Genomic DNA, 25,371 nt, shown 5'->3' with positions numbered 1-25,371 from the left:
CTCTTCCCTTTCATTAATTTGTCTTCAAGTTTCATGCCTGTATAAAGTCCCCCTACATATTTCTTCAACATAACAGTTCTTAGTAATAAATGTTCATTGAATAACAGCATTCTCCACCTCCACACACCTACTACACCACGTGATTATTTCTGGATGTGGTCAACACTGAACAAATATAGTCTGTGGAAATGAGGATTATTAAGATTCTCCTCTCATGACACCAATTTATGGGCCATAATACACATCACTTGATTATAATTTCACCAGCAGAAAATCCAGCTTCATTAATGAGCTGTCTGCTACTCCAAACATCCCCAAATTATATTTACCTGTTCTTACACTGAACCGGAGACCATGGTAACAATCACCACATTAACAAAATGTTAACATGAAATTGAAGCACAAACATCAGTACTGATTAAGGAGAAGTAACAATAGCAGTTGAGCACTGAATTACTCAAAAATTTGCCAGAGCAAGAAGTATGTTAGCATTATTAATAGCTAACATGTTCTGATTGACCAAAGGAGAAAATATAAAAATGCAGCAAATAAAGCAGGCGAACATATACAAACTTCTAAAAAATTAGACAGGCAAAAATGCAAAATGGCTATGCAGGAATGGGTAAAGCATAAATTTAAGCCCATAGAAGCGTGTATAATTGGGGAAAGATGGATGCTACCTACAACAAACTTGAAAAAGATCTTTGGAGAAAAGAGAATCAGCAGTATGAGTATCACGAGATCTGATGACAAGCAAGTACTTACTAAAGAAGGGAAAGCAGAAAGGAGGGAGGAATACACAGAGGAACTATACAAAAGAAATAAACTTTAAAGCATTAGGATAATGTGTGCCATAAGGAAACCCGGGAGATATATTATAAAAATCTTGATGAAAGAATACATGAAACCAAGTCTGTACATGACCTGCCTTCATGGTTGAGAAATGAAGGTACATTACAAAAGGTGCTGGAAATGATCTCCCTTCACCTGTACACACAGTTCAACAATGCACTGCACATTCACAATTGTTACTGCCAGAGTCCTGGGTATGACTGCCTGGATTTTGCAGTGAATGTTCTCATCTCTTTGATTGTGCATGGCTTGTTCTTGCACACAATACCTCAAGGTGAACCACACAAAAAAGTTTGGAGATCAAGTCAGTGACCATGGGGGCCATAATACTTTGGAAACCACAGTCAGGGAAAAATGATCCCACCAGTCATAAGCTCTTCAGATGAACAGCATGTTGTCCCGTTATGCTGGTACCAGCCAAGTGTTAGTTCTTCGTCATCCATCTGTTTCATACATTCATGAAGAAATACTGATATGTCCTTTGAATAAAACAGCACTGGAAGAAGAAAATCACTTGTAACACCATGAACAATAAGCCACGCTATACTGAAACATGAGACCCACAAACAGCTTGCAGAAGATCCTAGTGCCACATTTCACAAATGCTGCCATGTCTACAAGTTGCACAGGAACATCCACTATGAAATTTAGTACTCTGGCAACATTAATCACATACATGCAGTGCCATATTGAACTACGTATGCAGGTGGGGGAAGGTCATTTAGCACCCCTTGTAAAGTACCTTCATTTCTCAGCCGTAAAGGTATGCCATAGACAAATTTCATTTCATGTCCTCTTTTTAATCAAGATTTTGTATAACACTTTTCCTAAGGTCCCTTATGAGAAGGATACTCTGCATAAATGGAGCAGGTAGTAGATGAGATGGGAGATACAATACTGCAGAAGAATTTGAGAGAGATGTAATCTGAAAGAAAGCCCCTGGAGTATACGACCTACCTTCAGAATTATTCGGATTTGCGGAAATACCGTTTACCTAGTCTCCAAGATATATGAAACAGGCAAAACTGCCTCAGACTTAAACAAAAATGTAATAATACCAATTCTCAAAAAGAGTTGGGGGTCGGTGTATCGCTGAACCATCAGTTTAGTACGTCACACATGTAAAATACCATCATGAATTATTTACAGATGGAAGGAACACCTTGAAAAAGCCAACTTCAGGGAAGAGTAGTTTTGGCTGCAAGGAAATGTAACAACACATATGGCAATATTGGTCCTATGACTTACTTTAGGAGATAGGGTAAAGAAAGCCAAAGACACATTTACAGCAGTTGCAGGCTTGGAAAAATGCTTTTGACTGTGTTGGCTGGAACATATAATTTGAAATTTTGAAGGTGATAAATTACAGAAAGCAAAAGGTTGTATATCGAAATAATCAGCAATCAGTTGCATAAAAGAAATTTAATTTGTTAATAACTTTCAGGCACTTTTCAGAAAGTTATACCGGTCACATTATTTTTGAGTGTGAACAGTAAGATGCATACAGCAAAATGCTGTGGTCATGTGGTTCATAGAACCGGATAAGAATTTTTTTTTTTAATGCAACTGGTTGCTGATTACTTCAATATATACAACTGTAGTTGCTGAGGATGAATAAAATACTAGAGCTACAAGTTATCTAGAACTTGTACAGAAACTACCCTGATGTTCTTAAACAGTTGTTCATGAAGGGCACACTGTTGTTGGGAAGGAAGTGAAAAAGGGTTGTAGCCTGTTACCGATGTTATTCAGTTGGTGCACTGAGCAAGCAGTAAAAGAAACCAAGAACATTGGAAAGGGAATTACCCCAAAGTTCAGGGAGAAGAAATGCAAGCTTTGAGGCTTGCCGATGACCTCGTAACTCTGTCAAATTTGGCAAAGGACTTTGAAGAGCAGGTTAACAGAATGGATAGTGTCTTCACTACAGGTTATAAAGAGGAATATCAACAAAAGTAAACCAATGGTACACAAAAGGAATGTATTTAAATTAAATGATGCAACACTGAGGGAATTATATTAATAAATGCTGCAATAAAAGAAATGAAATGATCACATGGCATTATTGGCCGGGAGATCCTGTATGGCGTTGTTTGACAGTGTACTTCACATCTTTCAATTTGATGCCACTTTGGCAACTTCTGTGTCAATGAATACCAGATGAAATGATGAGAACACAAACACCCAATCTCTGAGCAAAGAAATTCCCTGATATGACAAGGAATCAAGATCAAAATCCCACAATCTCGAGGCAGTAATGCTAACCACTAGACCATGAGCTGCAGAGTGACCCACTAAGAGTAATACAGTAGATACATTTTGCTATTTGGCCAGATACAATACTGAAGATCGCTGAGGAGACAGGATATACAAAGCAAACTTGCAGTAGCAAGACAAGCATTTCTGAAAAATGAGGAATTTGTTAACATCTAATATCAATTTCAGTGTTAGGAAGTCTCTTCTAAAGGTATACGGAGTACAGCCTTGTATGGAAGTGAAATGTGGTCAACGAGCATTTTAGACAGGAGAATACAACCTATTGAAATGTGACACTACAGAAGAAAGCTGAAGATAAGAACAACAGAGAGAATAAGTAATGAAAAGCTGCTGAATCAAATTGGGGAAAACAGTTTTATGGCTCCAAATTACTAAAATATTCTCAGTTGATAGATACATTCTGAAACATGACTCAATTGTCAGTTTAGTAATAGGGTAAGTGTTGGGGGTAAAAAAATGTGGAAGACCTAGGATGAATACAGTAAGCAGACTCAAACGAATGTAGACTGCAGCAGTTATGCACAGATGGAGATGCTCATGCAGGATAAAGTAATGTGATGAGCTACATTAAAACAGTCTTCAGACAGGAGACAGTGACAATGTTCTGATCCCTTACAGGAAAATTTTGTCCAATAGGCTTCATATGACCAGCTACTGCAATGCAAATAATGTAAAGGGACCTCATAAATGAAAAACCTATTGGTCCCAGCACAATCTCATATAAACTTTATTCGCCGTCTTACACAGACAGCTAATAAAATTTTTGATACAAACATGGTCTCAGGTAACAAGTAAGAGACAGATTACAATGCAATAGAAAACTTGGAAAACACAGTAGCAAACTGGAAAATAATGAGTTCAAAACTGTACTACAGAAATTCCAACATACATAAACAGTGTGGAGGAAAAAGGAACAAACAGGGCATATCAGTTTTGTGACAAAAACTGAACAAAATTAATCCAGCATTCAACATGTTGAGAGGCAACTCAAGAATTTCTATGATAAAAAATAGTTTCTTCAATTAAATCTAAGATGCTGTATGAAAAATTTACACATGGGACACTGACTAATGCTGGGATAAAAATTTATTCCTTACCATCTATCACTCAGGAACATTTCCAGTATTTTGGAATTGACAATTTTTTCTATCACTGACCTGTTCTTAAGCCATCAAACAAATTACATTTGAAACCCACTCTTCTTACTAACTGGATCAGTCATTTAGGCATATAAATGTAACACTAGCACACTTTCAGAACTAGCAACACAAAAACAGACATACTTAGGTATGGTAAATATTAGATGATTAGAAGTAGCACTTACTTAACATAATCAGAGTGATATTTGTTGATACTGTAGTTGCAGAGGTGCATGCATGGATTCCATAGGTGTTTGCCACCTGAGTCATATTTCACAGTAGCAAAGCGTACCAGACCCTCTTCATATAAATAGACAAGTAAGGGATCATACGATGTAACAACAACGTAGAGTCGCAAATCACATTTGTGTCCATCAACCAGCAAAGGATTGTCAATGTATTTTGCAACAACTACTGTTTCTTCTAAAGGCACCTGTTCTGGCTGAAATCAGAAGATTCATTTCAGGAATTGCATTAGTAAGACGGTTAATTTCTTTGACTTGAATAAGGCTCAAGTAAATTTAGGCATTGTCTTCAATATCTAGTGTTTGAAATATAGACTCAGCTGTTCAGATGTTAGCACTTGTTAATGTTACTCAACAAAAAATATACATGATGTGTCGAGAGAGTAATGCTCACACTATTAACAATGTAGATACCACGGCCACGTGATGAGGCAACTGGCTTTACTATCCATGGACCTTTGTTTCGGTGGTGACTTGAACATAACTCGCGATATTCTGCTGGCATCACAAAGGTCTGTGGGATAAAATCAAAATGTTTTGCCCCCTTCAGCATCTGCATCTTCTCTACATTCTTGCACAACCGATCCTTACGTGTCAGTTCAAAAGACCTATAAGAGAGAAAATTCGCTCTCATTCATTTAGAATGTGTGTGTGCTTTCAAGGAACTGTTTAAAAGTATTTAAAATGTTTACAGTTACTGAGTGCACTATGTTCTACACACACACACACACACACACACACACACACACACTCACTCACTCACTATACAATCATTTTTTCAGTATATAAACTAAACAGTCCCTTCATCACCCAGCTTCTACATCTGACTGCCTCCCCCTATTCAGTAACATGAGTTCGAATGTTTGGGTCTTGCTGATAACACTCACTACAGATGACATAAAAAAAGGATGGTATATGTCCTCTACTTGGTAACTACGGACTCAGCAGCTCACTGGATATACTAATTTAATAGTGTTCCTGCGGAATGTGTTGCTCACAGGGTGTTGCCAATAAGCATTTGCACACTAAATATTGTGCTTTGACACTGTTGTGTTGCAGTCTTCAATCAGCAGTTAAAATCCAAAATGAACAGCAGGTAATTATTTCAAGAGTGTACAAGGATTCTGACATGAGTAGGGGGAAGGGAAGGGGCAGGAGGGGAGGGTCGAGCTCATTTCGTGATGAATTATGGTATACTTTTGAGTTTTCATGACAAAGGGCTCTTGGTTCACTTAACGCTAGTCAATATCCATCACATTTTCTGACGTACTTCAACCTGATATTTAACTGATACATTCGTTAATGTGGGGAGACAGGATGTGGGTTCAGCTGTCCTTGCTGGATATGCCCTTGGCTTTTTTTAAATAACATAAAATTTTAGCAATATCATCTGAAAATGTCTAAGAAATTTTTCTGGCAATGTCTAAAAAATTTTAATTCATTGCAGTTACTGTGCTTATCAAAAGACACTGAGATATTTATTTATATGAAAAATAATGTAGGAATTTTAAATGATTATTTTGTAAAAAAAAAAAAAAAAATCATAGTTTAACACACTGAGTGCCATGGTATAGTTGGGTTACTGACCCCTTGGGGCCATTTACTTTTTTTCAATATCCTGCCTTAGTTTGCTCCAAGTAAACTTGTTAAGTGCAAATAAAGTGAAAATTTGGCATTTTAGTACCCTTTTTTAATTTTTTGTGAGAGTTACATTTGCTACATTGCTAATAATTTTAGGTTTGTACTCCTGTCAGTTTTTCTTTCCACAGCATGATTTGTGTAAGTTCCATTATTGCTTTCCTGCATTGTTGCTACAGTCTTTACTCAGTGTTGTTTTCTCTGTAACAAAGTGATACTGTGGCAGAAGAAAATGTCTCTTAGAAGTTATGAAGATGAACAAAGGCATGCACAGCAGCTTTTAGATGAAGTTATGGACATAAATGATGAAGATTCTGTGTCTTTATTTGGTGATAGCTCAGATGAATTTTTACCAGAGGAGACTGGAAGTGAAACTGGAAGTTCTGATGATGGAATCACACCAGTGAAGGTAGGAAGAAGAGTTTTATGTCCACATTCAGTCAAAGAACCAGACTTCACAGCAGTAAAAACCAGGCAACAAAGCACCTCTAACCATGTTAGTGCTATAACTACTGCAGTTGATTCAGGTTCAGTTGAAGTACGTGTAACATCAGGAAGTTCTGAAGATGAGGGCAACACTCTTAGAACAAATTCTAATGAGATTGTCTGGGAGCCAGTTATGGGTAAAAATATGAAAATCTTTACATTTATTTATTCCAGTTCTGGTGTAAATGCTTCTGTCGCACTAACTCTCAAAGGCAAGACACCATACGATTTCTTCAAATATTTGGTAACTGATGAAATTTTAGAATATATGACTCAACAAACTAATTTGTTTGCAAAACAAGCTGTAGAAAGTCATTTAGTAACTATTAATTCACGACTGAAAAAGTGGACTGAAATGGAACAATTTTTAGGATTTTTGTGATTGATGTCATTAAATGTAAAACCAAGGATTCCAATTTATTGGTCAAGAAATATGCTCTATCACAATGATGTAAAAAATGGTATGTCACGCAATTAATTTGAACTGCTTTTACGTATGTGGCATTTTTATAACAACAACCAGTGCCCACCGGGAAACCACTTATTCAAAATTCAACCTCTTATTGATAAATTACTGCAGAGATTTCAATGTGCAGTTGTGCCATGGAAAGAAGTCTGCATGAGACGAAGAAGAAGAAGAAGAAGAAGAAGCAGTTCAAACCAGGAAGGGCACAAAGAAAAAAACCAGCAATGATAATTGACTATAATCAGTCAAAGTCTTTTACAGATCTTCCTGACCAAATGAAGTCATACTTGCATTGTCTAAGGTGGTACAGGAAGCTTGCAATTGAATTGTTGACAGGGTCAGCACTGGTAAACGCTCATGTGATTTACCGATACATCAACAACTAGAAGATCTCAATCACAGAGTTCAAAGAGGAAGTGACAGGCTACTCCATAAAGTAGATGCCGATGAGCCCGAGACATATTTTACCAAAGCCACCGCGTTACCTGCAGATTGTGCACTTGTGAACATGGGAGCAGCCAGACGTAGGCGTACAGTGTGCTACGAAAAAATGAAGAATGAATTTGGACGAGAGCAAGTTGTCAAAAAATGCGAACAAACTGCATGGAAATGTAAGAATTGTGACTCATCTTTTTGCACAGTGTTTTTTGATAAAGCACAGTGCATACAGGTGTTTGAGAAACAAAGTGGAATGACCCAAATTTTTCAGTTTCATTGTTGTTGCAATTAGAGTTGAATAATGTATGTGATTTGAACTCTACAGTGTAAGTAATATGTCAAACTAAATAATAAATAAATAATAATAATAATAAGAAAAGTCCAATATAAGCGGGCCATGTGAGTTATATGTAATTCATGAATTCAAATGTCAATAACTACTCTTGAGCTCTCAAAAACCGTAGGCCACAAACATGATTTGTTACTGGGGCCATAACCTACAATAACACAGAGTCACAGCATGCTTCTGTGAGTTACAACTGCACCACAGAGCTTTAAATGGAAAAATGTCTGCAAGTTGTATTTACTTCACGTGGCCCGAAGAAACCACTTCCTGTTAGTTATACTTAACTCACGTGGCAGTCAATGTGTTAAACACTGAAAATAATCAATATTTGAAAATGCAATGTAATCCAACAGGTAGAAACAAAGTCCACTTACCAAGCAGTGGCAGGAGAATGCACATATAAAGATACTGAAATTTGCACACTTTTGAAACCAGTGGCTCCTTCTGGCAGAAGGGCTGAAGAGGAAGGAATAATGATGAAGGGAAAAGGCTGGTGAGGTGTAGGAAATGAGGAGAGTTCATGCACTAATTAAATTTCACATGGTCCTATCCTGAAACCCATGCACTTTCCTTAATGTTAATCTCATCTTCAATGAGGGCTGTAGTGATTCATTGCATTCCTTGAATGAGAGTTAACACGTCCTTAAATACATTTGTCAGAGAAAAGATGCTGTGACAGTAGTTGATAAATGGAGAACACCCCACTGTTGGGAGGTGTTTTAAATCATAGATGCTCATACCAGAGCTAATGATCCAGTGACTGTGTGGAAGTGAGTAGCAGTCAGATGACCCTACCTGCTGAAGCAGAGATAGGAGTTCCATGGAGCAGACGGTGCGAAAGAAAGAGCACCATGAAACCCAAGGATGTGAACTTTCAACGATAATAAATGTATTGTAATTGTTAATTATTAAGCTCCATATCAAATTTGTTATGTACACAGTACAAAGGCAGTATACGAGCTGGTACCTGTCCTAACTTATCATGCACCGAGTTGTAATTTTGAAGATAATATAAGAAAGTGTATTGAATATCACTTCTTACTTATGTGGTGGATTGAATGAGAATGATAAGTTAACTTTCAGCAGTTTTATCTGCAGCCTTTAAGCAGGCAAAGTGTGAGCCAAGATGGAGGAAGAAGGCACACAGATTCAGGGCATAGACTAGCTGGAACCTTATTAATAATATTTAATGGCAATCGAATATTCAGTAAGCAACATTCACTGTGTTCAGGTGGCAACTTATTTACACATTTTGTGTATGAGGTGAATTATAACAAACCACCACACAGCCCAAGCCAACTTGAAACACTTCAGGATCAGCTACACAGTTCTGTTCACATATAAACTACTAACAATCAACAACAACAACACTCTGATGGCTGACATCCTTCTCATCTCAAACATTCACTCTCATATAGTGTTTGCATTTGAGGCAAACATATTTGTGCAGATGCAGACTCCAACATTTTTCCCACCACACCTAGAATTGCCTATTGCCACCCTCCCAATCCCCACAATATCCTTGTCAGACCTTCTGCTGCTTCTGCACCCTGTGGCTCCTGCCTCCACGACTGTCCCCACTGTAAGTCTTGCCCTACGCCCTCCTATCAGCACCTGTACCAACTCTATAACTGATAAAACATATACTATCAAATGGAGAGCCATCTGTGAAACAACATATGTCATGTACCAGCTTTTATGTAAACACTGTTCGGTCTTTCACATTGGTAATACTACTACCCAGTTATCAAAGGGTGAATGGGCACAGGCAGAGGGTGTATACTGGCAACACAAAGTATCCTGTTGCAGAACATGCTCTACAATATGGCAGTCATGACCTCAGTACCTGTTTCACCACAGGTGTCATCTTGATTCTTCCCGCAGACACCAGCTTCTCCTAACTCCACAAATGAAAACTGGCATTACAACACGTCCTCAGTTCTCGCCACCCAACTGGCCTTAATTAATTGTTAACTATTACTTTCTTCACATCCTGTTCATTTCCTGTATCTCATTTTCTGACCAGTATATTTTTTCCCATTCCCCATCTTCACCACATACAATGCACTTACCTTTCTGCTCTTATTAACTCATGTGTGATGTTTTCTCACTAATCTCTGTCTTGCATATTACTCTACTAATCTCTGTCTTGCATATTACTCTACTAATCTCTGTCTTGCATATTACTCTACTAATCTCTGTCTTGCATATTACTCTACTAATCTCTGTCTTGCATATTACTCTACTAATCTCTGTCTTGCATATCACTCTACTAATCTCTGTCTTGCATATCACTCTACTAATCTCTGTCTTGCATATCACTCTACTAATCTCTGTCTTGCATATTACTCTACTAATCTCTGTCTTGCATATCACTCTACTAATCTCTGTCTTGCATATTACTCTACTATCTCTGTCTTGCATATTACACTATCTTCCACCTTTGAGCGTTCATGTTTTCAAATGTCGTTCAGTGCAGTCCCCAACAATCAGTCTTCCCTCCTCATCTCATCTAATCAGTTAAGTTTTGACCCATGGTTCCAGGTGACTTTTCCAAATTTTCCACATTTCCTAGACCTCCCAAGTCCTTATCCTTCACTCCTCTTCCTTCCCATTCAACCCTTCTGCCAGGAGCAGCAGCCACTGGCTCCAAAAGCCTACAAATTTCAATATCTTTCCATACGTGTTCTTCTTCCGCTTCTTGGTGAGAAGGTTTTTTTATCTATCCATTTGCATTATAGATTAATCACAGAATTAAATACTGTAAAGATGTGAAATGTAAGAGACTTGACTACAGGTAACCTTACAAAAGTTAAGAAGCAAATATACAACATTTTCTATGTTCATCAACAGATACTCATGAAAATGCACTTTTACCTTGGAAAATGATTAACTCGTTGATACGCTGTCAAATCTTTCAGAACATGTGGTTTTGGATGCACACCTGTCCATAATAAATTGAAATCTGGAATACTGTTGTGAACCTGTAAATTATTTGAAAAATGAAATAAACTCATCTTTCTTAAAAACGCAACTAATTCACACTCATTTAATGTGTTAAGTACATTCAGAAGCCAAAGTCTGGGTTCTCCTGTTTTCACGAAATTTTGCAGATGAAATCTTTAAGGTTCCGTCACACTTTTCAAACTATGAAAACTTCCAGGAGTATAATACTTAAAAGTAGTACACAGGCTCTGTAAAGATATGTTCAAAACTTAGCTACAAATTGTCACTTCACTTACTGATCAGATGTTCACATAAAAGACAGAACAATGCTAATTATTGAAGGAGAGAAAAAAACAGCTGTGTTCATAGCTACAATACAAAATATACACTAAACTTACATCTAACAAGAAAGTATTATGAGAAGGTTAGATTGCTATTCACCATAAAGTGGAGATAACGAGTTGCAGATAGGCACAACAAAAAGACTCTCAAATAATGCCAGAGACAGTGGTCATGTGTTCATCAAAACCTTACTTGTCTGCAATTATTTTTTTTTTTTTTGTGCTTATCTGCAACTCAGCATCTCTGAGTTGATGAGTAGCAATCTAACCCTTTCATAACATTGTCATTATTCCATCCTTGATTTTCCATCGTTTGATTTGACAAGAAAGAATTAACATAAAATTCAAGGAACATAATTATACAATAAACTGTCTAAGGAGCTTAAAGAGATTATTAAAACAGATTTAAAATTGCACTTAAAAAGTACCCGTTTAGTAATACATTCTGCATAGTGAAAGATTACTTTGTGTTATATGAGCAACGAGTAGACAACAATAAAACACCTCTGGCATTTCACAAACTTTTAAATCAGCTATAATACTCGTTTTTTTTCTTTCTTCTGATAAATTATAAACAAATGCTCTGCAAGAGACAATGGTAACACCCTATTATCTTTCTGAATTCAACCTCACAAACACTATGGAAAGATACTGACTCAGTTCACCAGGGAGGGAAACAGAGAAGCTGCAGCACACAAAATGGAGACTCGACATCATCGTGGTGCTTATGTCAGTTTATAGCATGTGAAGTGATGGTTGTTAAAAAACATTAACAAGTTAGCACGTTACTTCTTTGCAATAATGTATGATGTCTGCTCCAAAAATTCCCGAACATCCATGATTTCACACAAATAGTGTGTTGGAGCAAAAATGCTGTTGGCATCCCAGCACACACGTGTGTTTAACATGTAACTGCCAGAAGTTTCATTGTTGTATGTCTGTTTGTTATTGTTCAGTGCTGTATTGAGTAGAATGTTGTGTCTGACAGTTAGCGAATTTCGAGATGGCAGAATTAGAGGATCAACACGTCTGCATTAAATTTTGTGCGAAACTCAAGAAGACCTCTACAGAGAGACACCAAATGATGCAGGAAGCCTACGGTGATGAGTGCTTCAGCCATACTCCGTGTTACGAATGGTTCACATGGTTTAAAAGTGGCCAGACAGAAGGTAATGATGACCCTCATTCAGTATACCCTTCAACGTCTATCATCAAACACCCATGTCAGGAACATCCACGAAATTGTGCGTGCCAATCAAAGACTAACTGTCCGAAAGACTGCAGAGGAATCTAACATTTCAGTTGGATTATGTCCTGAAATCCTGACACAGCATCTTGGAATGTATTGTGTTGCAACCAAGTTAGTTCCATGACTCATGAGTCAAGACCAGAGAGACCTTCGCCTCACAAATCTGTGACGAGCTTTTGGATCGCACAAATGAGAACACCATGTTCCTTAAGAGAATCATAACTCTGATGAGATGTGGGTCTACAGTTATGATGTTAAGACCAAGGTTCAGTCTTCACAATGGGTGTGGAAAGTCCTCCAAGACCAAAAAAAGTTCGTCAGATCAGGTCAACTGTCAAAGCCATGCTGATAGTTTTCTTTGACTTTGAAGGATTAGTTAATCATGAATTTGTGCCACAAGGATAAACTGTAAATCGATGGTACTATCGGGACATGTTATGATGCCTGCAAGAAAATGTGAATGAAATGGTCTGAAATGAGGTGAGACAATTCATGGCTCTTACATCACAATAACACACCCGCACATTCATTCCCTACTGGTGCGTGACTACTGCACAAAGAATGAAATAACTGTGCTGAATTATCCTCCATACTCTCCATACCTGGCTCCTGTGTACTTTTTATTTCCAAAGTTGAAAAACCCATTGAAAGGATGAAGATTTGCAATGACAGATGAAATAAAAGAAAATTTGCAGATAGGGAGAGGCGTACTGAGACTATTTACAGAAGTGGATACCACATTGGGAGTGGTGTATCAATTGGGGAGGAGAGTATTTCAAAGGAGACCAAGCACAGTTATGTTAAGGGGTAAGTGTTGAAAAATTTTGTGGACAAAGTTCCAGAATTTTTTGAACAGACCTTGTACAAACAAAACAGCATTGTACACTAAGGATATACCAAGCTAGGCTGTGCTGGTTTTAGCAGATTGACCTTGTACTCTGCAGGTTCTAATACCCTATCAGCCGTCCCGGCTTAGGTTTTCTTGTTTCTCTGAATTACTTCAAGCAAATGCAGAAATGGTTCTTACTTTAGGGCCACAGTCACCTGCCGATTCTGCTTTGCCAAACTAGACCACTAAGTATGCAAATGACTGACTACACAGAATACAATACGAGGTGGAAAAATATCAATGATAAGATTTGTTGATGATACTGCTATCATCAGTGGAGGTGAAGAAGAATGGGTACATTTACTGAACAGTTGAGAAGAGCACAGAATATGGACCGAGAGAAAAACCAAATAAAAGATGAAACTGACAAGGATACTGGAAATGTGACTAGCAATAAAATTAACACCAAAATTGGGGGCTGCGAAGTAGATGAAGTAAACACAACATAAAAAGCAGACAAGTATGGGCAAAGAGGGGATTCCTGGACAGAAAATTTTTGCTTGATTTGAGGAAGAAATTTCTGGAAGTGTACGTTTGGAGCACAACATTGCATGAAAGTGGATCACGGACTGTTTAGGATTTCAAGACAGACAGATTAAGTCTGAGATGATGTGCTACTTAAGGGTGCTGAAAATTAAGTGGTGTGATAAGAAATAAAGGGAGTTCTCTGCGCAGTTGATGAGGATAGAAATTATGGAAAACATCAAGAAAAAGGTACAATATGATACGACATGTGTTAAGACTTTAGGGAACTTCCATTGTACTAGAAGGCACTGTGTAAGAATAATGAGACAAAGGTAGCCAACAAATAATTGAGGACATTAGGTCTCCACTGCTGCTGCCACCACCACTGCTGCCACCCCACTCTCCAGACATTACGCCCCATGACCTTTTTTTCTGGGGCTATATCAAGGACAGAGTCTCTGTTGCTGACGTCTATGAATTGAAGGCTAGGATACTGTGACAGAACACGTTACGTAACACCTGGCAGGAACTGGAATACTGCATCAACATTCTCCGGGCTACCAAGGGAGCACACGTTGAGGTTTACTATTGTAAGTGGTCTTAATAAAAAATACTAGTAACACTAACCTATGAAACGGCATCAAATGTAAATTATTATGTCAAACAGTTATTCTGTAATAAATTGTTGCAAACAGGGCAAGACTCTGAGCTCACCCTGTATTTTCTATTTCTTTTATGTGTCAGCATAAGGTTTCTCATTGCTCTCATTTTTCATTAATTACAACACTAAATTTTACCTGAAAATTTTCCTACTCTGTTCCTAATTTGTTAATAAATTCTATCTCTTTTTCTATTTTCAAATTTCCTCACTCAGTACTGATGTAAACTTATTTCTTTCCTTGCAACAGACGACTCTCCTCTGGAATGTTCTTATTTTCCAAACATGTGACTAATTTATGAAATAAGTTCAAAGCCTCTATATCATTTTTTCAACTGTTCAGCTTTGTTGCTGAACACTTGGCTACTCCAACCTGTAGACATGAATAGTTCTACCAGAGAAATCTATATATGAGTATGTATAATACTCTTCCTACCAGTGAAACCTATATAGGTGTATACAGGGCGAAGTGAAATTTGCGCACTCTGGCTTCACAGCGCGACTCCTCACATGCCAGAAATAAAAAAATGCCTGTCACAAAATTTCCTCCAGTGAGTACACCTGGCAGAAAAAGGGTGTTAAAGAATGGCAATCTGACAACACTGTAACCACATGTATGGTAACTACCTCTGCCAGCACATACTATTCGTGCTGAACAGTTGGTGGAGTGGATAGAGTTTTTGGACGGTATGCAGGAGGTTGATGGTTCGATCCTGGGTTAAGGCATATGTTTTTTATTTGGTACATGTATTCCAGGTGGTACGGTATCTGGCATTAATCGTCAACAGCGATTGCAGTGGGTACTCTAGAAAACATTTGCGCTTACATACTACAATCGTGGAACTGGAAGATTGGTCAGCATTGAAAGAAGCCCTTTCCAAGTCGTGGGTGTGAACTTATTCGCATCACTTCACCTACTAGATGCGAAACCTGTTTTCTTTATACTCCTCCAATGGGCCCATAGATTAGTACCAACTAACACTCTTGCCTCATTCAGGTCCATTACATTTCATTAGGTAGGACTAGAACGTTTTTTTGCGAATAATGTCCAAACTCTGTTACTATTTGTATGTGTTATCACCATGATGCTACTAACAATGCCTTTCAACATTGAAACACTGAGTCTGGTAACCGCACACTGTTTAGTATCATCATCATCATCATCATCATCATCATCATCATTGTGGAAACATCATGCCTATTAGCATTAGGGGAGCAGTGTAATTCGAAACTGAATATTTCACAATTAGCGGTGTCGGGATGAATTATGCAGAACAATATCTATCAGAGGGATAACGCGGATTAGGTGGAACAGTGCGCAGGACTGACGGTGTATTTATACTGTATGAACTGTCCACCAGACAAGGCACTAGTTGTGAGCAGAGTAAAGTGCCAGCGACAGACTCCAATGTACATGCATACACATATTGAATTCTCTCACTGTAAACCTCTAAACCAGTGTGCCAGATGTATGTCATACACAAATGATGAATAAGTGGATATGCTTCTGTTCCTTGGTGCATCTGATAACTGGGCTGGCATTGCCACTTGTGAATATGCTGCTAGATATACTCCTCGACGCCATCCAGACAAAAATGCATTTTGTCGTCTGGAGCTGTGCCTTCAGGAGTCAGGTCCTCTCCTTGCACCATCACATGACAGAAGTCGTCCATGGACTCACCGTACTCCAGCTACCGAGGAAAGCTATTCTGGCGGTCGTACACCAAGAACCTAAGTGAAGTGCACGTAGAATAGCAAGGCAGATGTGTGTCTCACAACCCAGAGTCATTAATGTGCTGCACAAGCATGGGCTGCACCCCTATCATTATGCTTGCACACAACACCTGCAAATTGCCATCAGTGGATGCAATTGTGTGAATGGTTCCAACAACAACAAGAAGCCAACAATGACTTCATGAACACCGTAAAATGGTCAGATAAAGCAGCATTTGCTCGTGAGGCTGTCTTCAATATGCACAATGCCCACCATTAGTGTGAGATTAACCTGCACATCACCCGCCACTGTGGATATCAAGTTCACTTTGGTATCAACATCTGGGCTGGAAAACTGGGCGACAGGTGTTTGGCCCCTGCATGTTGCCTGATCAGTCAACTGCATAAAGGTATCATGCATTCCTCTCAAACTATCTGCCTGGTGCCCTGGAAGACGTTCCACTGCATGTTTGTCAGAGGATATTGTTCCAACATGATGGTTAACCTCCACACTCTGGAATTAATGTACAACAGTTTTTGGACAGAATGTATCCAGGGAAAGACATTTCCAGGGGCAGATGTGGACTCTGACCACAATCTGTTGGTTATGAACTGTAGATTAAAACTGAAGAAACTGCAAAAAGGTGGGAATTTAAGGAGATGGGACCTGGATAAACTGACTAAACCAGAGGTTGTACAGAGTTTCAGGGAGAGCATAAGGGAACAATTGACAAGAATGGGGGAAAGAAATACAGGAGAAGAAGAATGGGTAGCTTTGAGGGATGAAGTAGTGAAGGCAGCAGAGGATCAATTAGGTAAAAAGACGAGGAGTAATAGAAATCCTTGGGTAACAGACGAACTATTGAATTTAACTGATGAAAGGAGAAAATATAAAAATGCAGTAAACGAAGCAGGCAAAAAGGAATACAAATGTCTCAAAAATGAGATTGACAGGAAGTGCAAAATGGCTAAGCAGGGATGGCTAGAGGACAAATGTAAGGATGTAGAGGCACATATCTCTAGGGGTAAGATAGATACTGCCTACAGGAAAATTAAAGAGACCTTTGGAGACAAGAGAACCACTTGCATGAACATCAAGAGCTCAGATGGAAACCCAGTTCTAAGCAAAGAAGGGAAAGCAGAAGGGTGGAAGGAGTATATAGAGGGTCTATACAAGGGCGATGTACTTGAGGACAATATTATGGACATGGAAGAGGATGTAGGTGAAGATGAAATGTGAGATATGATACTGCGTGAAGAGTTTGACAGAGCACTGAAAGTCCTAAGTCTAAATAAGGCCCCGGGAGTAGACAACATTCCATTAGAACTACTGACAGCCTTGGGAGAGCCAGTCCTGACAAATCTGTACCATCTGGTGAGCAAAATGTATGAGACAGACGAAATACCCTCAGACTTCAAGAAGAATATAATAATTCCAATCCCAAAGAAAGCAGGTGTTGACAGATGTGAAATTACCGAACTACCATTTTAATAAGCCACGGCTGCAAAATACTAACGCGAATTCTTTACAGACGAATGGAAAAACTGGTAGGGGCCGACCTTAGAGAAGATCAGTTTGGATTCCATAGAAATGTTGGAACACGTGAGGCAATATTGACCCTAAGACTTATCTTAGAAGCTAGATTAAGAAAAGGCAAACCTACGTTTCTAGCATTTGTAGACTTAGAGAAAGCTTTTGACAATGTTGACTGGAATACTCTCTTTCAAATTCTGGAGGTGGCAGGGGTAAAATACAGGGAGCGAAAGGCTATTTACAATTTGTACAGAAACCAGATGGCAGTTATAAGAGTCTAGGGGCATGAAAGGGAAGCAGTGGTTGGGAAGGGAGTGAGGCAGGGGTGTAGCCTCTCCCCGATGTTATTCAATCTGTATATTGAGCAAGCAGTGAAGGAAACAAAAGAAAAATTCGGAGTAGGTATTAAAATCCATGGAGAAGAAATAAAAACTTTAAGGTTCACCGATGACACTGTAATTCTGTCAGACAGTAAAGGACTTGGAAGAGCACTTGAACAGAATGGACAGCGTCTTGAAAGGAGGACATAAGATGAACATCAACAAAAGCAAAAGAGGATAATGCAATGTAGTTGAATTAAATCGGGTGATGCTGAGGGAATTAGATTAGGAAACGAGACGCTTAAAGTAGTAAAGGAGTTTTGCTACTTGGGGAGCAAAATAACTGATGATGGTCGAAGTAGAGAGGATATAAAATGTAGACTGGCAACGGCAAGGAAAGCGTTTCTGAAGAATAGAAATTTGTTAACATCGAGTATAGATTTAAGTGTCAGGAAGTCATTTCTGAAAGTATTTGTATGGAGTGTAGCCATGTATGGAAGTGAAACATGGACGATAAATAGTTTGGACAAGAAGAGAATAGAAGTTTCCGAAATGTGGTGCTACAGAAGAATTCTGAAGATCAGATCGGTAGATCACATAACTAATGAGGAGGTACTGAATAGAATTGGGGAGAGTAGGAGTTTGTGGCACAACTTTACTAGAAGAAGGGATCATTTGGTAGGACATGTTCTGAGGCATCAAGGGATCACCAATTTAGTATTGGAGGGCAGCATGGAGGGTAAAAATTGTGGAGGGAGACCAAGAGATGAATACACTAAACAGGTTCAGAAGGATGTAGGCTGGAGTACGTACCAGGAGATGAAGCAGCTTGCACAGGATAGAGTAGCATGGAGAGCTGCATCAAACCAGTCTCAGGACTGAAGACCACAACACATATCCAGGGAAATGGCACGGACATGTAGGTTCAGTTGTATGGCCACTGTGTTTACCTGACCTCAATTCCATGGATTTCTTCCTGTGGGGACACCTGAAGGAGCACATGCACTCTACTCTGCTGACAAATGTGGAAGAATTGGTAGCACGTGTTCATGCTGCTCTTGTTACTGTGGACGCAGCTTTGCAGCGAAAGGTCCAGAGCTGTATGATCCAGCGGGTTGTGCAATGTTTGGACGTGCAGGGAGGTCGCTTTGAGCATCTGTTGTTCTGCGGATAACATACTGTGTTGTGAAGGTCATGCAGCCATTAATATGGACATTATTATTGTCACTGGTTGCTAATGTGCAACACCTGAGCATTCATATTAAATGTAGTATAAATGACAAGTAGATGTTTTGTTATTGTACTATGCTATCATGTTTAGCATCTCAAAATTGATATGGTTTTTGTAGTTATTCTGTCCTATGACAGGTCATTTGTTTCGACTGTATTTCTTATTTGTCTAACAATGTATTTGTTATAGTCAGCATTAAAAAATGTTGTAAATCTGGGATACATGTGACCTAAGAAACTGTGTATATTACAGTATGAAATGTCAGAATGATATCAGCAAACACAAAAAAATTCGCCCCAACCCAGGATCGAACCCAAGACCTCCTGCATGCTAACCCAAAACTATATCCACTGCACCTACTGTACAGCATGGCTAACATGTGCTTACAGAGGTAGTTACCATACATATGGTTGCAGTGTTGCCAGATTTCCACTCTGGAATGTCATTTTTCTGCCAGATGTACTCAACAGACCAAATTTTGTGAGAAACTTTTTTTTTTATCGCTGGCATGTGAGGAGTCGCTCTACGAAGTCCAAGTGTGCGAATTTCGCTTCACCCGGTATATGTGCCTCACACTACCTAACTCATACACCGCTATACCAATAATGAATTTCCAGCATTCCATTATTATTCTAATAAAAATTACAGATGTATTAAATGTCTACAGAGCTTCTCAAATGCCTTTATTGCTAAGAAAACTCACAAATAACAGCTGGACATGGATACCACAGTTTTGTGTGTGTGTGTGTGGGGGGGGGGGGGGGGGGGGCGGGGGGGGCGGTGGGGGGGGGGTCATGAAGATGACAATATTCTTTAACTATAACACATTATACAGTAATTGAAATGGGCAGATCAGTACTCGTATAGGCATACAAATGTTTTGCACATGCAGTCATAAATTAAACATTAGTACACTCGTGTTCTTGATAAAACTGAGCCATTTCTAATATCATTCTATGGAATGGAGCACAGAATGTTAGATCCCTTACCCAGGTAGGTAGTTAAAAAAATTTAAGAAGGGAAATGGGTATGTTGACTTTGGGTACAGCCGGGATTAGTGAAGTACGATGGCAAGCTTTACTGTAGCGAACATGGAACACAAAGCCAACACCACCATAGTAGTACAAGTTTGTGTGTCAACTAGCACTGCAGGTGAGGTTGCAAGACTGTATGATATCTAAAAAAAAAAAAAAAAAAAAATATTGAGATAGTTAAGGGAGAAGACATAATTGTGATGGAGGCATTGAATTCGGTAATAAAAAGAGGAAGAGAAGAAAAACTAGGAGCAAAATATGGGCTGTTCAAAGAAATGAAAGAGAAATCTGCCTGGTGGAATTTTTCCTGACACTTTGTTTAAGAATCATGAAAGAAGCCTGTAGACATGGAAGAGACCTGGAGACACTTTAAGGTTTCAGATTGATCGTGTAATGGTAAAAAAGATTTCTGAACAAAATTTAAAACTGCAAGACATTTAGGGGCAGGGGTCTACACCGACCATAATTTATTGATTTAAAAATTTATAAAATTCCTTTCCAACCTGTTAGGCAAATTAGTTCCACGTAATTTTACACAATGGGCAACCACAACTAAAATACTTTTATGTAGGTTACAGAACTTTCAAGCAGTGAACTCCAGATGTTAAAATAGGTAAAAGTGGTAGACATACAGCTGAATGAAAGCTCATTAATTCACTATAGCTATATTTATTGAAGTCATCGTAGATTCACACTAATGGTTTTGCAACATTTTTTGGTTGCTTTTCTGGTGCTTCTCTGTACAAAAATTACCAATAATATTACAGCAGCAGTAATCCATAGTCAAAATAAAATAGTTATGGTTTGACAAATTTAAAAAAAGTGGACATGGATTAACCAGAGCACTAATATGCGTAATATTTAACATAAAGTGGTTTCATTATGAGCCATCATTGATATGAACATACATTGGTGTGTTGTGGACTTAGAGTGCTGTTACATGCAGTTATTGCACTTTACAACTGAAAAGATGTAACAGTTGAAGCCGAGCTGCAACATCCTCAATTATTATGAAAATAAAGTGTGTGTGTGTGTGTGTGTGTGTGTGTGTGTGTGTGTGTGTGTGTGTGTGAGAGAGAGAGAGAGAGGCGGAAGAGGTGTTGTGTACTGGCAGCAATCTGTACGAAGTGATAAAGATGACTCTCATTAAGGTACAAAACATTGGCTTATTCACCCAAAAACCAGCTGAAGTAACCTTCAAACCAACTGTTGAATATCGAATGTGCTGATGTCCTATGCCAACAAGAGCATCACTGTTTTCACTAGGAAGTGTTTCATCTGGATCATGTGAATGGCTCTATAACAAAACTTTTTTTGTAATATGGTAACTCTAACAGGTAATGCTATCTGAGATATGGATCAGGATTGATATCTGAACCAGCATATGTATACAAAACTGAACTTAGTGATTTCCAGTGCTGTGCTGAGAGGCAGTTACACCTACCTCATTAATGAAAATGTTTGTTATGGCTGCCCCATAATGTCAATATGTAGACACTGTAAAACTAGTAGCCTAGTTTTATTATAAAGCTATACTTGTGATCCGGATGAAACATTTACTAGTTAAAACAATGATGCTCTTGTTTGGGCAGGATATTGGGGCATTTGATATTTAACACACACACACACACACACACACACACACACACACACAACATAATAACTACATGTAACAGCAATCTAAGTCCACAATATGCCAATAGCCAATATATGTTCATACCAATAACAGACGGTCATAATGCAACCACTTTATGTTTAACAACATGCAATTGGTCCTGGTTAATCCATGTCCAGTTTTTTTTAAGTATTCAACCCATAAGTATTTTATTCCAACTACGTGATTACTTATTCGCTATTGTAATAGTATTAGTAATTTTTATACAGAGATGTACCAGAAGATTTAACTACAAAAGTTACAAAACTGGTAGTGCAAATCTACAAGTACTTCAACTAATACAGCTACAGTGGCTTAATGAGCTTTTATTTTGCTATATGTTTATCACTTTTACCCATTTTAACCTCTGAATTTTACTGCTTAGAAGTTCCGTACACTATGCATAATTCATGGGAAACGAATACAGTAAAGGTAGAAGAAGACAAATGGGAAGCTTTGAGAGATGAAATAGTGAAGGCAGCAGATGATCAAATAGTTAAATGACTAGGCACAGTATAACTCCGTGGATATCACAGTGAACACTGCATTTAACTGATAAAAGATTAAAATTTAAAAATGCAACAAATGAAGCAGGCAAAAGGGAATCCAAATGACTAGAAAGAGAGATTGACAGGAATTGCAAAATGGCTTAGCAGGCACGGCTAGAGAACTAATGTAATCATTATAAGCATGTATAATTAGGGGAAATACAGACACCACCTACAGTAAAGTTAAAGAGGCCTGCTGGGTAAAACAGAAGGCACACTGTGAATGTGAAGAGCTCAGATGAGAAAGCAGTACCATTCACAGAAGGGGACGGTGGAAGGAATGAGTATAGGGGCTCTACAAGGGAACTGGACTTCTAGGTAAAATTATAGAAAGAGGAGCGGAACTATTTGAAGATGGGATGGGAGATATGATACTGAAAGAGGAATTTGACAAAGCATTGAAGGAACTAAACCAAAGCAAGGCCATCTAGAATACACAACATTTTCTCAGAACTACTGATATCCTTGAGACAGCCAGCCTCCTGAAATTACTCTACCAGATGTATAAGGTACACGGATGGGATAGGGCAAATACCCACATATTTTAATATGACTGAAATAATTCCAATTCCACAGGAAGCAGGTGCTGACAGGTATGAATATTAACAAACTATCTACTTAGTAAGTCTTAGCTGCAAAATACCAATACAAATTATTTACAGAAGAATGGAAAAATCTAGTAAATGAAATGCTGAATCATTTGAGATAATACCAATCTTATGACCTATCTCAGAATAGCATTTGTGGACTTACAGAAAGCTTTTGACAATGTTAACTGGAGTACGCTCTTTGAAATTATGACAACAACAGAGGTGAAAGACAAGGAGCGAAAGGTTACACAAAACTTCCATAGAAACTAGAACACTGTTTTAAGAGTCTACAGACATGAAATGGGAACAATGGTTGAGAAGGGAGTGGGACAGGGTTGCAGCCTATCCACAATATTCAATCTGTACACTGAGCAAGCAGTACAGGAAGACAAAGGAAAAATTGAGAAGTAATTACAGTTCATGGAGAAGAAATATAAACAGAGGTTTGCATATGGCATAATCCTGTCAGAGAGCAAATTACTCTGAGGTGCTGTTGAACAGAATGGGCAGTGTCTTGAAAGGAGCATATAAGATGAAGTAACAAAAGCAAAATGAGGATAATGGCATGTAGACAAATTAAATCAGGCAATAGAATGAAATTTTCACTCTACAGCTGAGTCTGCACTGGTATGAAACTTCCTGGCAGATTAAAACTGTGTGCCGGACCGAGACTCGAACTCGGGACCTTTGCCTCTTGCGGGCAAGTGCCCTACCAACTGAGCTATCCAAGCACGACTCACGCCCCATCCTCACAGATTTAATTCTGCCAGTGCCTCGTCTCCTACCTTCCAAACTTCACAGAAGCTCTCCAGCGAACCTTGCAGAACTAGCACTCCTGGAAGAAAGGATATTGCGAAGACATGGCTTAGCCACAGCCTGAGGTGTGTTTCTAGAATGAAATTTTCACTCTACAGCTGAGTCTGCGCTGATATGAAACTTCCTGGCAGATTAAAATCGTGTGCCGGACCGAGACTCAAACTCGGGATCTTTGCCTTTCGCGGGCAATTGCTCTACCAACTGAGCTACCCAAGCACGACTCACGCCCCGTCCTCACAGCTTTAATTCCTCCAGTACCTAGTCTTCCTACCTTCCAAACTTCACAGAAGCTCTCCTGCGAACCTTGCAGAACTAGCACTCCTGGAAGAAACTCCACAGCACACACTCCGCTGTAGAGTGAAAATCTCATTCTAGAAACACTCCCCAGGCTGTGGCTAAGCCATGTCTCCACAATATCCTTTCTCCCAGTGAGTCGTGCTTGGGTAGCTCAGTTGGTAGAGCACTTGCCCACGAAAGGCAAAGGTCCCGAGTTCGAGTCTCGGTCCGGCACACAGTTTTAATCTGCCAGGAAGTTTTAAATCAGGCAATGCTGAGGGAATTAGATTAGGAAAGGAGACATTAAAAGTAGTAGGTGAGATTTGCTATTTGGGCAGTAAAATAAATGATTGTGGCCAAAGTAGAGAGGACTAACAACAGCTAGAAAAATATTTCTGATGAAGAGAAATTTGCAAACATTGAAAATAAATTTAAGTATAAGAAAGTCTTTTCTGAAGGTTTTTATCTTGAATACTTATCTATGGTAGTGAAGTATAGACAATAAACAGTTCAGACAAGAAGAGAAAGGAGGCTTTTGAAATGTAGTGTTATAGAAGAAATCTGAAGATTAGATGGGTAGATTGCATAAATTAATGAGGTAGTACAGAATAGAATAAGGTAGAAGAGAAATTCCTGGTGTAATTTGACTAAAAGAAGGGGATCAATTTATAGGACACATTCTGAGACACCGAGGAATTGTCAATTTAGCATTGAAGGGAAGTGTGGGAGGTAAAAATGAGAGAGAGAGAGAGAGAGAGAGAGAGAGAGAGAGAGAGAGAGAGAGAGAGAGAAGTACTGTAACCAGGTTCAAATACATGCCAGTTGTGTTAGTTATTTGGAAGTGAAGAGGCTTGCAAAGGATAGCGTAGCATAAAGAGTTCCATCACCCCAGTCTCTGCATGGCTTCATTGCATTTAGTGACAAGCGTCAAAAAGGTTTAATGGGATTGATCAGCAGCAGCAGCAGCAGCAGCAGCAGCAGCAGCAGCAGCAGGAGGAGGAGGAGGAGGAGACAGAAGAATGTCATTTTCTGAGAATATTTTTCTCAAGTGAAACAATGGTACAAGGTTAAAGCTCCTTAACAATAGCAGTTACACAGATTACAGCACTGTGGCACCTTCTTCATGTCACCCAAAAACTGACAGGAATTATTCCAACTGACTGGAGTGTCACATGCTAATGAATACGTCATTAAAGAATTAACATTGTAGGTGATAATGTTCC

General features: G+C 38.8%; 1 protein-coding gene across 1 annotated transcript in view; it reads right to left on the bottom strand.

Annotated features, from left to right (window-relative positions):
- The window catches only part of LOC124601143 (tubulin polyglutamylase TTLL5), a 222,750-nt gene that overhangs the window by 82,355 nt on the left and 115,024 nt on the right, over positions 1-25,371 (bottom strand). Inside the window, exons 4-6 of the mRNA XM_047136224.1 lie at positions 10,762-10,868; positions 4,905-5,118; positions 4,451-4,707 (exon numbers count right to left, since the gene is read on the bottom strand). Of these exons, the coding sequence (XP_046992180.1) occupies positions 4,451-4,707; positions 4,905-5,118; positions 10,762-10,868 (578 nt within the window). The remainder of the gene's footprint in view (positions 1-4,450; positions 4,708-4,904; positions 5,119-10,761; positions 10,869-25,371) is intronic.

Source organism: Schistocerca americana, chromosome 1 (assembly GCF_021461395.2).
Source record: "Schistocerca americana isolate TAMUIC-IGC-003095 chromosome 1, iqSchAmer2.1, whole genome shotgun sequence".
Lineage (NCBI taxonomy): Eukaryota > Metazoa > Arthropoda > Insecta > Orthoptera > Acrididae > Schistocerca > Schistocerca americana.
The sequence above is the reverse complement of the archived record's forward strand: the minus strand, read 5'-3'. Positions and strand labels throughout refer to the sequence as shown.